The sequence below is a fragment of the Octopus sinensis genome, linkage group LG2 (genome assembly GCF_006345805.1).
Source record: "Octopus sinensis linkage group LG2, ASM634580v1, whole genome shotgun sequence".
Classification (NCBI taxonomy): Eukaryota; Metazoa; Mollusca; class Cephalopoda; order Octopoda; family Octopodidae; genus Octopus; species Octopus sinensis.
This window is the reverse complement of record NC_042998.1, coordinates 9374466-9388901: the sequence shown is the minus strand read 5'-3', so window position 1 is coordinate 9388901 and position 14436 is coordinate 9374466. Positions and strand designations below refer to the sequence as shown.

Below are 14436 nucleotides of genomic sequence, written 5' to 3'. Positions count from 1 at the left end.
TGCATATGTTAGTTAGTTAGTTAATTTTTTGGCTAAAAAAGCAAAAAAGCAAGGCCATGTAGGGGGACATGGAGTTATGTACAGAGTGGTGTTCATGTAAAGAGTTCAGGCCACTTGTGGTCAAGGGAGACTTTGAACCGAGCGGTCGTCGGCTTCTTCACCATCTCGTCCGGCAGCTTATTCCACGGATCTGCAACCCGGACGGAGAAAGCCCCTCTCCTTCGATTGAGATGAAATCGTCGCAGATAGAGCTTTTCGGAATGACCCCGCAGCCGACACTCTGGAGCAGGAGTGAAGAACAGCTCTTTCGAGAGGTTACACCTTCCGCTTATGATGTTGTGAGCAAGAATGAGATCACCACGGCGTCGTCGTTTTTCTAGAGAATAAAGGTCGAGTGTCTTCAGCCTTTCTTCATAAGATAAATTCTTGAGACCAAGAACCATGCGGGTAGCCAGCTTCTGGACTCTTTCGAGATGCTGTATGCCTTTGAGGAGATAAGGAGAAGAGGCTTGAATCCCGATATGTGCATTGATTATAAACAAAACTTCAAATAGTATCATTTATTTGAAATCTACCAGAAAAATATGTCTAGCTTTCATCACAAGTCTTGTGGCACTAGCTTAATATTACTTTCATGTGTGTATTATCATCATCATCGTTTAACGTCTGTTTTCCATGCTAGCATGGGTTGGACGGTTCGACCTGGGTCTGGGAAGCCAGGAGGCTGCACCAGGCTCCAGTCTGATCTGGCAGTGTTTCTACAAGCTGGATGCCCTTCCTAATGCCAACCACTCCGTGAGTGTATGTTGATTATAAACAAAGCTTCACAATTCACACGGTCATTTCTTTGCAGTCCCTTTGCAAAAGCATGTCTGAGATGTTCATTGCCTGATAAACTGAGGGAATCATTACCTGGCTTGGAAACAAGGTGAAGGCTGACATCAAGAACAATATCCAGTTACAGAAAATTTTGCCTCAAAGAAGTCTCATCTAACCCATGCAAGCATGGAAAAGCAGACGTTACAACAATGATGTAATGCATCACCTTTGCCTGAGTCCACCCAATGAATTTAATGCTCCCCATCCAACCTTTTTACTGGGCCTCGCCCTTCAAGCCATTTTTGTTGTGATAATCCTTCTCTCCAGAATTACTGCTGTCTAGAATTCTCACCCTGCCGGTCTTTCTTCAACGACATTGTCATAAGTTCTCATTGAACATCAACAGCCTGGATGAATGTAGTCCAAGTGAAGGTGGAATGCAAGTTACAGGTACTTGTGGTGGAACTATTGAGAGAGAGAGAGAGTGCGAGAAAGAGAATGGGAGTGAGAAAGAGAAAGAGAGTGGGAGTGAGAAAGAGAGAGAGCGTGAGAAAGAGAGAAAGAGAGGGAGAAAGAGAGAGAGAGAGAGAGAGGGGGAAAGAGAGAGAGAGGGAGAGAGAAAGAGAGGGAGAGCGCAAGAAAGAGAGAAAGAGAGGGAGAGAGAAAGAGAGAGAGCACGAAAAAGAGAGAGAGAGTGCAAGAGAAAGAGGGGGAGAGAGAAAGAGAGAGAAAGACAGAAAGAGCGAGAGAAAGAACGAGAGAGAAAGAGCACGAGAGAAGGAAAGAGCACGAGAGAAGGAAAGAGCACGAGAGAAGGAAAGAGCACGAGAGAAGGAAAGAGCACGAGAGAAGGAAAGAGCAAGAGAGAAGGAAAGAGCACGAGAGAAGGAAAGAGCACGAGAGAAGGAAAGAGCACGAGAGAAGGAAAGAGCACGAGAGAAGGAAAGAGCACGAGAGAAGGAAAGAGCAAGAGAGAAGGAAAGAGCAAGAGAGAAGGAAAGAGCAAGAGAGAAGGAAAGAGCAAGAGAGAGGGAAAGAGCAAGAGAGAGGGAAAGAGCAAGAGAGAGGGAAAGAGCAAGAGAGAAGGAAAGAGCAAGAGAGAGGGAAAGAGCAAGAGAGAGGGAAAGAGCAAGAGAGAGGGAAAGAGCAAGAGAGAGGGAAAGAGCAAGAGAGGGGGAAAGAGCAAGAGAGGGGGAAAGAGCAAGAGAGGGAAAGGGAGAGAGGGAGAAGAGAGAAAGAGAGAGAGGGACTGACTGACAGGAGGATTTGAGAAGAGGTAGATATAAACTCCCAAATCGAAATTCTGAGCCTTACAGATCACAAGGCTGAACAATAGGATACTGCAGATTTTTCTAACCTAAACCAACTTGGTAAAAACAGAGGTTAATATATTGAGTGATTACAACAGGTTACTAATGTTAATACAAAATCTGTAGTAATTGTGGCACTAGCTTAATATTACTTTCATGTATATTGTTTTCACGAATCTCTATTGGCTGTTAATCTTCAGAGAAATAAAACATAACTTTGGGGCTGCTCCGAACTGACCAAAATAGAGTTAATTTAAACCATGATGTATTCTTGCACCTATTGAGTATTTATGTTTTGACTGAATGACTGGTTAGCTAAGCGCCAGCTGTATATCTAGAAAGATTATGTACATGTATCTAAACACTAACAAATTTGTACTTTAGAAAACTGGACATCTGCAGTTCACAAACTAAACAGTAAAATCTAGTTTTTCCAGTTTCCCTTGACTGTGGTGATTTTCTTAAAGTCGTTTGGTGGGTTTTGAGGTAGAATAGCAAAGATGAGAAATTACACGAGATATCAAAGTAAGATAAAATTGCCAAGAAAGGAAAACAAAAACCGAGAGACCAACAAAAAAAAAAAAAAAAAAATAGAAAAGCTAAATTTGTATTCTCAGTGATGCTAATTTTATTTCAGATGATGTTGAGATATTCGTCTAGTTCTTCATATTGGATTCATTAAATGAAGCTGCTATAATTTTAGAAATTTCTTTAACAAAAAAAAAAAATCAATCCAATCTTAATTTACTCTTTTACTTGTTTCAGTCATTTGACTGCGGCCATGCTGGAGCACCACCTTTAATCGAGCAACTCGACCCCGGGACTTATTCTTTTGTAAGCCCAGTACTTATTCTATCGGTCTCTTTTGTAACGGGGACATAAACACACCAGCATCGGTTGTCAAGCAATGCTAGGGGGACAAACAGACACACATGCATATATATATATATATATATATATATATATATATATATATATATACGACGGGCTTCTTTCAGTTTCCGTCTACCAAATCCACTCACAAGGTTTTGGTTGGCCTGAGGCTATAGTAGAAGACACTTGCCCAAGGTGCCACGCAGTGGGACTGAACCTGGAACCATGTGGTTGGTAAACAAGCTACTTACCACGCAGCCACTCCTGCGCCTTTTTTGTTTAACAAAAAAAAAAAAAAAGCACAATGTGCAGATATAATAAATCTGCATGCTAAATCCGGTTTTGATTTCATTGGGAACAAAATCATTTTCAACTTCATTTGATTTTATGTTAGGACATCATTTGAAAACTGATTTCATTCTTAGAATTGTTAACTGTTTCGTGAATATAATTCTAACAGAATACCATTTTATTTTTTAAATAATTGAAAATTTAAGGACTTAATAAAATAACTTTATATTTTAAAATACTTTTCCGCTGTTTGGAACAACATAAAAGATGTTCAATTAAAATCTTACATTGTTTTCATGTCATAATGAGATTTTGTTTGAAATATTTTAATTAAATATCAACACTTAATTTGCCTTGTCTTTATCAGGATAGTATTGACGAAGTTAAAGAAATTATAAAAAGTGTTAATTTTTGCAAGATAAAGATAAATTGAAATTAATTGCAATATGACAAATGAATTAGAAGTGTTAGATAAAAAAAGGCTGCATGTTTTAAGTCTATCTGCTTCAGTGAGAATGAAATTGGCAAAAATTCAACAAATTACTGAGATAAGTTCCCTTACCGAAGGAAGACCAATTTCTTCCATAGCAGTGAGCCAGTGGTTGATATTATCCGTATGTCTGAAATGGAGACCAGTGGCCTGCAAGGAAAAATATATTAATTAGCTAATTTGTAGATTTCCCAATTGGCAAGTTCTCAAACATTTTATAGACATCTATAAAAAAAGTTTATTAATAAATTAATGTGTTCATACATACACAAACTACAATGAAATACATATGTTCATACCACACCATATGAACATAAGCATAAATATTAACAAGGTATCACCAAATCAGATGTGTGGAGGATATATTTCATTATTCGAAGTATTTGAAATCCAGATAGAAATAGATCAGTAGTATATTTGCAATGAAGTTTAATGACCTCTAACTTTCTTTTCCAGTTTCCATAACAAATTTTCCTCATCACTATCATCACCATTTAACCCTTTAGTATTCAGTTCTGAATTAATCTTTGATTATCTCGTAGCTTTGCAATTTACATGATCTGAATGTTATTTTTAAAATGTCATTGTAGGACGGATGGGAGAAGCTGGATCTGGCCTGTTTGAACTTAAAATAGGTAAAAAAAAAAAATTTGGCCAGATATGGCTGGTTTAAATGCTAACGGGTTACTGCTCACTTTTTCATGCTTGCATTGGTCACATATTGAAGCAAATTTTCTATAACCAGATGCCCTACTTGATGCCAATCCTTACTAGCTTTCAAGCAAAGTAATCTTACTCCATGATCAGACAGGTTTTCAGGAAAGATTAGAGAAGGACACCTCTTGTATGATGTTAATGCTTGTTTATAACTATCATGTGATATCAAAACAAGAAAACACATACACTTAGACACCCATTTACTACATACATGATGGGCTTCTTTCAGTTTCTATCTACCAAAATCCACTTACAAGATGGCCATCCTGGGGCTATAGTAGAAGATACTTGCCTAAGGCACCACACAGTGGTATTGAACCTGTAACTACATGAATGGGAATTGATTGTAACCATACAGCCATACACACATGCATACACAGTTGGTCTTAATGTACACCTCATCTCCCTCTCTATCTCTCTCTCAAACCTCAGCACAGCTTCCACCCACATCCCCACAACTAACATTAAGTCTTCCTTTGACCCTAAGTCCTCCCATTGACTGCTACAGGTCAGAGATTCTAAGATAACTGGTCTACTGCCCTACCATTCATACAGCCAACCATCCAGATTATCTTAGTTGAAGTAGCCATTTGAACAGACAATTGAACAAGCAATCAATATTTTCTCAAATATTTGATAATGATATTTTTTTTTTTATTTAAAAAACTAGCAAAAGCCATTCACAATAAAAATAGCAAAGATAGTATTCCAAATATGAAAATGAAATTTTAAAAAAAATATGCATTATCTAAATTGCTAAGAGACCTGAATCACCCACAATATATAAGACCAAGAAAATTATATACATGTTTTGAGTTCTGGTTTCTTGTTCGCATCATCCAACGTATGCATACATTATATACATACATGTGTGTGTGTGTGTAAAGGATTGTTCAAGAGTCCCTTTAGTTTTTATATGATATGTAATTTTTTAATTTTCATACAATTTTATACACATTACAAATTAACATCAAAGACAACTAAATAAGGTACTGGACTCCGGTGTGTTGTTCTGTGAGTATGTGAAAAAATGCTTTGAATAGAAAGATAAAGCTTTTGTTTAAATCTCTAAGATTCCTCATCATCATCCTCGTTTAGCATCCGCTTTCCATGCTAGCATGGGTTGGACGGTTCAACTGGGGTCTGGGAAGCCAGAAGGCTGCACCAGGCCAAGTTTGATCTGGCAATGTTTCTACAGCTGGATTCCCTTCCTAACGCCAACCACTCCATGAGTGTAGTGGGTGCTTTTTACGTGCCACCGGCACAGGTGCCAGACGAGTCTGGCAAACGGCCACGATCGGATGGTGCTTTTTATGTGCTACCGGCACGGGGGCCAGGCGAGGCTGGCAACGGCCACGAACGGATGGTGCTTTTTACGTGCCACCGGCACAAGGCCAGTCGGGGCGGCGCTGGCAATGGCCACGTTTGGATGGTTCTCTTACGTGCCACCGGCATTGGTAACTCAGCTCAATAGCCAAAATTAGCAAGATATAGGACACCAAGTTTCTATATCAAATGAACATTTTATATTTATCCCTAAACAAAGCTATGTTTAGTTAGACTTTCAAGGTAGTTAATGAAATAATTACTAATATCTTTAATATAATTTTTCCAAGATTAAATTGCTAAATTTATTTTGGGAAAACTGTTGGCTATTATTATGGCAATATTTACTGTAAGAAATAATTATTTCCAAATTGCTTGTTAAAACATTGCAATTAGTAAAATAAGTAACTAAATAAATAATAAAACATCTGTTTTCAAAATCTAATTTTTGAAGATAAAATGATTCAAGTAAAAAATACAAAACAATTTTACAGGTTCTTCAAAGCAACATCGTCTAAGCTAGTGTTAAAAATTCCTGTCCAAAGCATCCTCAACATACTTATGTTTGATCTACACACATAAAAAAAAAAAAAGCTTAAATGTTCGCTCTTTTAAATTGTTTATTGTTCTATTTTTAAATCATACCATTCATATTATGTTGGGGTAGAATATTTTTCTTAGAGACTTCAAAACCACCTTCAATACATTTGCTTACATTCTCTTTTACTTGTTTCAGTCATTTGACTGCGGCCATGCTGGAGCACCGCCTTTAATCGAGCAACTCGACCCCGGGACTTATTCTTTTTGTAAGCCCAGTACTTATTCTATTGGTCTCTTTTGCCGAACCATTAAGTAACGAGGACATAAACACACCAGCATCAGTTGTCAAGCAATGCTAGGGGGACAAACACAGACACACAAACACACATATATATATATATATATATATATATATATATATATATATATATATATATATATATATATATATATATATACATATATACGACAGGCTTCTTTCAGTTTCCGTCTACCAAATCCACTCACAAGGCATTGGTCGGCCCGGGGCTATAGCAGAAGACACTCGCCCAAGATGTCACGCAGTGGGACTGAACCCGGAAACATGTGGTTGGTTAGCAAGCTACTTACCACACAGCCACACTAAACTTATGTAAACAAAGAAAGCAAATTCAGAATACTTAAGTACAAAACCAATAACATTTAAGCCTTAACTTACACAGCATTAAATTAAGCATCACTTTAAAACCTTTAACTGCAAAATTAAATCCCATGGCTATTCTAGTACTGATGTTAAATATCTATAAAAAAAAAAATAGAACTGGTGTTTTCTGCAAGTTACATTGCCTCAATAAGCTTGACATATCTCAATAATAAACAGTTTCAAACAGGAGACTGTTCATTGAAATAGAGCTTGGTGTATAAACTGCTTTCTGCAGTTAAGGGCAACAAGATTTTGAGAGGATGCATCTGATTTTTGAAGTCAAAGGGTTAAACTCTAAAACACTATTTTACAATGCCGAACTGAAACAGTTCCCGCAAACTTTATTCTTTTACAGAAATCACTTCACGATCCCTAAAAGAAAATGGATTGTTGTCTTTTGCAAGTCTCAAATTGTTCTTACATAATCTAAACTTAGAAACTACATCAGTATGATGGATCTGTGAAATCAACCAATTTTATGAGACAATCCCGCTTGAGCACTTCTACCAAACCACATTTGTGTTGACTATTTCATTTTTGAAATACAAATCTAAATTTACTAATGCAAAGACTTAAGAATGGTTTCATAATAATAATAATAATAAAAAGTTGCCATTTAGCTAGCACAGAAAAATTTATAACATAATTATATATGCATATATAAGGAAGAAAAAGCTACTAATATACATAAATATATTAGAAACGCAAATGCAAATAAAAAAATATATAAATTTTTTTTAATATTTAAAACCAGACCATGTATTTTAAAATATTACAATCTAATATTTCTGTAAACATTTATTTCATGCAAAAAACAAAAAAAATAAACGTAGCATATTTCTTACATTTAAAAATTAGCCTATATGAGACCCTTATAAACATTTAAGAACCATTCTAGCTAAATTAGAAATTATAGCTAGATTATCTAGATGTAATATCAAAACAGGTTACTATGATAGACATGCATCATCCTTCAACAATAATTAACAGAAGAAAGCAATCATATTCTAATTAACAATATCACATTTTATACTTGCAGGTGAAAAATTCTCAAAAGATACAATATAAAAATCATAAAATATTTATCAAATTCTAAATAGTAGATTCTAAAGCAAATGGTTAATGTTGATATTTCAAATCTCAATGTAAGAGTATGTCAAAGGAAATCACTCTTGGCACAGGCTAATACCTCACAAATTCAACAAAAATGCCAGGTTATCTCCTAGTTAATCAAGGCAATAATACCAGTCAAAAAGAACTTCAAAATTTGATGTACAGCATCTTAGGGGGAAAAAAAAAGTCTGAATGATAAAGCTCATTGTCAAAAATATATCTCTTAATAATTTAAAGAGAGAATTGACAGCCAGAAGCAAGAATTTTCGGAAGGCCATGGTAAATAACATGTCACTTGAAAAGTGTTAATAGAAAGTTAATAAACATCTGTTTGCAGGAGTTTCTGTAATATCAAGAAACTTAGATATAATCAATAGTCCCCAAAATGAAATGCCAAGTATATTCAACAGTTAATTGCACACAATATTGAGATAGATCAAACATTAGGGACTATGACTGGAAATATCAGATAATTGCATGGACATCTGAAAAAGAATTTGTTCTGAAAATAGTATATAGCTCATCTGGTAAAACTCTCATAACGTTAATAGAATCTAATTGATTACATAATAGAATGTGGATTCCATATCGAAAATCATTTCAGTTATAGATTCTGCAGCTAATGCTTATGAAACAAGCATAAAACATCAGAATATTTCATTTCCATTTAAAGATATAAACCCATTGAGCTTAATGGAATAAATCAAAATTAATAGTTTCAAGTTTTACAATAGCTAATTGGGATACAAAAGGACTAAGGTTGTGTTTTACCTCATTGTTCAAGATAATGAATAAATCTCCAAATGCAACAAGCCTCTAATTTTTTTCTAAGATTTCGAGATGTTCCTAGCTGTACATTGGATAATCAAAAGGCCTGCATACACAACTATATATGAAGAGATTTTCTAAGTTTACGAGAGCACACAAGAGAAATGTAAGTAATTTCTATGGTAATACAGTGATAAGCAGTCCAAAAATAGTAAGAGTAAAGACCCAAATAAAAAATGCTACTTAATACAAATTACAGAAATTTGTTAATTTCATTTGGCTTAAGCTTTTCTGATAATTTAAAATAATGTAAGTCTTGGAGTTGGATAAACAGTAGCTTATAAGCCTGCTGCTAAATGCAATTAGCAAGCACGGCTATGTGGTTAAGAAGTTCACTACTCAAGTGTGATTTTGGATGCAGTCACAATCAGCAGCATCCAGGGAATATACCTTGTGTTTGAAATTTGGTAAATAGATGTGAAGCCAATACTGTGTGTGTGTATAGATTTACATTCTATATTGAGCTGCAAACAGTAACTAACCATATTGTAGCTCTGTCCATTCAAAGGCATGGAGAATTAAGAAAAAAAACCCCCGAAAAGTCCTTTATTTGAAAAACAAGTAATCGTTAGTGATAGGAAAGACATCTGGCTTCAGTGTTATGTATTCATCTAATTCATGATAACATGGAAAAACAGACATTATATCAGACTCATCTCAATGTTTACTGACAGCAGTTTAAGTTTGATTTTCTATCCTTGTGTGCAATAAGAGAAACTGGATAATAGGAAGAGAAGCAAGCACTGTTCCCATGGAGTGTCTTCATATCTTGTACAAAATATATCAAAATTTCTCTCAATTGTATTCATCATCATCATCATTTAGCGTCCGCTTTCCATGCTAGCATGGGTTTGACGGTTCAACTGGGGTCTGGGAAGCCAGAAGGCTGCATCAGGCCCAGTCTGATCTGGCAGTGTTTCTACGGCTGGATGCCCTTCCTAACGCCAACCACTCCGTGAGTGTAGTGGGTGCTTTTTACGTGCCACCCGCACAGGTGCCAGACGGAGCTAGCAAACGGTCACGGACGGATAGTGCTTTTTACGTGCCACCGGCACGGGGGCCAGGCGAGGCTGGCAACGGCCACGAACGGATGGTGCTTTTACTAAATTATAATAGTCAGTTCTGAGGATTTATCATCATCATCATCATTTAACATCTGTGTTCCATTCTGGCAGAGGGTGGATGGTTTGGCAGGATCCGATGTGTCCAAGGACTGCATGAGCTCTGGCTTGATGTCCTTCCTAATGCCAACCACTTTGCATCATGGACTGGGTGATTTATTTTCATGCCACCTGCACTATTGAGGTTGCTGTGCAGCTTGCAGAACTACAAAACCTGGGTAAAGGGAAGTCAGTTTCATGTTAGGGGACAAGGGGATTGATCTATAAGAAGTGAGAGGAGGTGCAATAGTGGTTCTAATAGGGAAAGGGGAGAGAAAAGAAAATGAACAGGAGAAGCTGCAAGAGACAGACAAATGTCAATGAGGTGTCTAGGCACAAACTGTGTTAAAAAATCATATAGGATGGAGAATGAGGGGATGGGGAGGCAGGCTACCAAAATGGATAGTGTTGAAGGGTGGATGAGCAAAGAGCCATGAGTTGGGGAAGATAGAGTGATGTAGAAGAAAGTGGTGGGGTGAGCTGCAGGAGTGGTAAAGATGAAACAATTGTCAGGAAGATGAGAAGCTGACCTAATGCAGAAGTGGTGGCAGCGAGTCACTGTGAGATGGGTGAAGAGTACAATACATAACACTTCCAAAACTTAGTTTTGCTGACAAGGGTGGGTCTTTTTGAGAACCTCATATCATCAGAGATCCAGGTCCTTTGTCATCACTATCAGGCTCAGGCCACGAGATCACCCTCAACCATTCCATCCCATGTTTTCCTGGATTTCCTTCTTCCACAAGTTCTGGCCACAGACAGTGAGTGGTACTTTTTATACAACTGCTCTTATTTATATTACTCTTTTACTTGTTTCAGTCATTTGACTGCAGCCATGCTGGAGCACCGCCTTTAATCGAGCAACTCGACCCCGGGACTTATTCTTTTGTAAGCCCAGTACTTATACTATCGGTCTCTTTTGCCAAATCGCTAAGTAACAGGGACATAAACACACCAGCATCGGTTGTCAAGCAATGCCAGGGGGACAACAGACGCACAAACACATACACGCATATATATATATATACATATATATATATATATATACATATATATACATATATACGACGGGCTTCTTTCAGTTTCCGTCTACCAAATCCACTCACAAGGCATTGGTCGGCCCGAGACTACAGTAGAAAACACTTGCCCAAGGTGCCACGCAGTGGGACTGAACCCGGAACCATGTGGTTGGTAAACAAGATCATGTATTCATACTAGCATGGTCTTCTTTCTTGCACACTCATATTGTACATCCAATGCAGTATGCTTGCTTCATTTCTTTTCAAGCCCTCTGCATTCAAAGCACATGTTTCACTACCATGTAGCATTACAGTTTTAACACACACATCATACAGTCTGCACTTCACTCTTAGGGAAAAGATTTTTGTTGTCAGTAGTGGTTGTAGCCCCCTTGAACTTTCCCCAACTAGTGCTCACTATAGCAACTATATTTCAGAGCATCTACCTTACTTGCTAGGTAGAAATTGTGTTCTGGAGTTGAGATTTAAAAAAAAAATTAGCATAGGCGCAGGAGTGGCTGTGTGGTAAGTAGCTTGCTAACCAACCACATGGTTCCGGGTTCAGTCCCACTGCGTGGCATCTTGGGCAAGTGTCTTCTGCTATAGCCCCGGGCCGACCAATGCCTTGTGAGTGGTTTTGGTCGACAGAAACTGAAAGAAGCCTGTTGTGTGTATATATATATATATATATATATATGTATGTGTGTGTGTGTGTGTTTGTATGTCTGTGTTTGTCCCCCTAGCATTGCTTGACAACCGATCCTGGTGTGTTTACGTGTCCGTCACTTAGCGGTTTGGCAAAAGAGACCGATAGAATAAGTACTGGGCTTACAAAGAATAAGTCCCGGGGTCGATTTGTTCGACTAAAGGCGGTGCTCCAGCATGGCCGCAGTCAAATGACTGAAACAAGTAAAAGAGTAGCAAATAGCTAAAAGTCTGTACCAATATTTTCTTTTTAGGAAATTATTCAAAATAGTTAACATTCTTTATCAACCCACTGAACATTTTAACTACTTTCAATACGGAATGACAAATTAACAAAAGGGAAGCTCTAAAAAAAAATCAATACTCTGCAATAATTCAAACTATTTAACACGAAAAGATTCTCTAGAAATAAAAAAAATAAAAAAAAAAGAAATGCAAAAATAAAAAGTGAAAAACTTTTACATTTGACGAAAGCAGACAATACTTGAAGACAGCACTGCTTGAATGGGTTGTTGGAACTAATAAATTAGCAATTTTTGAGACAGAATCACTTCTGGAGATGGAACTAATAATATTGTAACTAGTGATCGAAGAAAACAAGATTACTATCATTGAATTTAATGACAATTCCCTCTCCTGCCTATCCAATATGGAGGTTATAAGTGTATCTAAAAGCATCATGTTTTATAGCATCAAATATAACAATAAGCATTTATAATCCATTGAATGAGAAACTAAATCTAGTGAGAATCCAAAATAGATAACTGCTGATATATGTAATACAAACAGATAACTTAAGTTAGACGAATATGTTGAGTAATGGCAGCATGGGATATATATATAAGATGTAGTTTATATTTATATTTATATTTATTTATATTCTTTTATACATATTGTACTTACTGTATCATATTACTCCTTCATGTACACTGTTTTGTTCTATATTATTATGTTTAACCTTAAAGTTTCTTATGTAGTGGTTTAACAAAGTATGTGATTGGGTATTATCTGGTAGTTGATATTTGATTTAGATGTATTTCTCCATTTTCTTATTTTGTATTATTAATTTGTGGTAAAACATTTTACCTTTGCCCATATAATACAGTAAATGAATTAATTGCATTGCAATTCTTAACATTTATGTATTAACTTTGTTGGGTACTTCACTAGCAGTATATTGGATATATGTTATCCCATGGAAGGTTGCATTTACAACCCCTATCTTAATTTGTGTATGTGTATATATATATATATATATATATATATATCATCATTGCTTAAAGCCTGCTTTCCATGCTGGCCATCCTTTAATGGCCAATTCCCAATTCATATGCTGGCATAGGATGGATGGTTCGACCAGAGCTGGTTCCAGTCTGATCTGGTTTGGTTTCTATGGCTGGATGCCCTTCCTAATATAGTAAAAACCTTAACCTATGATGAAGCAAAATAAATACTTAATTAGAAATACACAGTAGCTCTCTCAACTTTTGTCAATGAAGATGATGTCACATTTACAGTGACCAAAGTTCATTTGTAGTAAAGAGAAAAATACTTAAAAACTCAACAAATAAAAGACAAAAGTTCTTATCAAGCTCACTTTATATTGATTTCAATTGATTGGTTATTTATGATTATTACACACAAAATATGCTGCTATGTAGCAACATACATAAAAAAAATTATCATCAAGAAAATATTCCCTGAAGTATTTAGCTTTTCATTTAGTTATACAGAAATCAGTTATTTAAACTGTAATAAAAACTGTTGGCTAAATGTAGAATATGTGATATCACAATTAAAAAAAAAAAGAAGAAAAGAAATCTAGATTTTCTATGATCAAACTAAATAAAAAAAAAAAATAAGTACAACTTTTGACTTTATTACTCTCATAAGTTGACACATTTATGGAAGAAAAAAAATGAAACAAAAGGTTTGTAGCAAGATCACGTTTTGCACTAATGATAAACAAAAAATATCAAAGACACTGTTTAATATAGAATTTTACTGCAAGCTAACTTATCAAAAGATCATGTAGGTGTAATGAGGATATTGATTATTTTGATAAATAGCATTTTGTATATCATTCCAACATACAAACAGCAAAGAGTAAATAAGCATACAGAGAATTAGTTAAAGGTTTATACAGGATTGTATGCACATGTACGCACGTTACATTTAAAGTGCTATAAACAACAAACTTAAATTATAGCATTAGTAAATGTTTCAGGGATCTTTAGTTGTAGAACTAAAATACAAGTGGGTGTTGAAAAGTGGCTTTAAGGGTATCATGAAAGGCCTGGTGGGAGACCCAATCGTCCGTGTTCTTTTACAGGGTTTAGAAAGATTGAAGGGCCACTGCAATAAGTGTGTGAATCTGAGAGAGGAATATCATCATCATCATCATCGTTTAACATCCGTTCTCCATGCTGGCATGGGTTGGACGGTTCGACTGGGGATCTGGGAAGTCAGAAGGCTGCACCAGGCTCCAGGCTTATCTGGCAGTGTTTCTACAGCTGGATGCCCTTCCTAACGCCAATCACTCCGTGAGTGTAGTGGGTGCTTT

At 36.3% G+C, this 14436-nt stretch overlaps 1 protein-coding gene across 2 annotated transcripts in view; it reads right to left on the bottom strand.

The window, feature by feature from the left end:
* LOC115231965 (ras GTPase-activating-like protein IQGAP1) overlaps nt 1-14436 on the bottom strand; it is a 217587-nt gene that overhangs the window by 118285 nt on the left and 84866 nt on the right. For both annotated transcript variants that reach the window (XM_029801847.2, XM_029801852.2), the window contains exon 4: nt 3856-3933. In XM_029801847.2, the coding sequence (XP_029657707.1) occupies nt 3856-3933 (78 nt within the window). The remainder of the gene's footprint in view (nt 1-3855; nt 3934-14436) is intronic.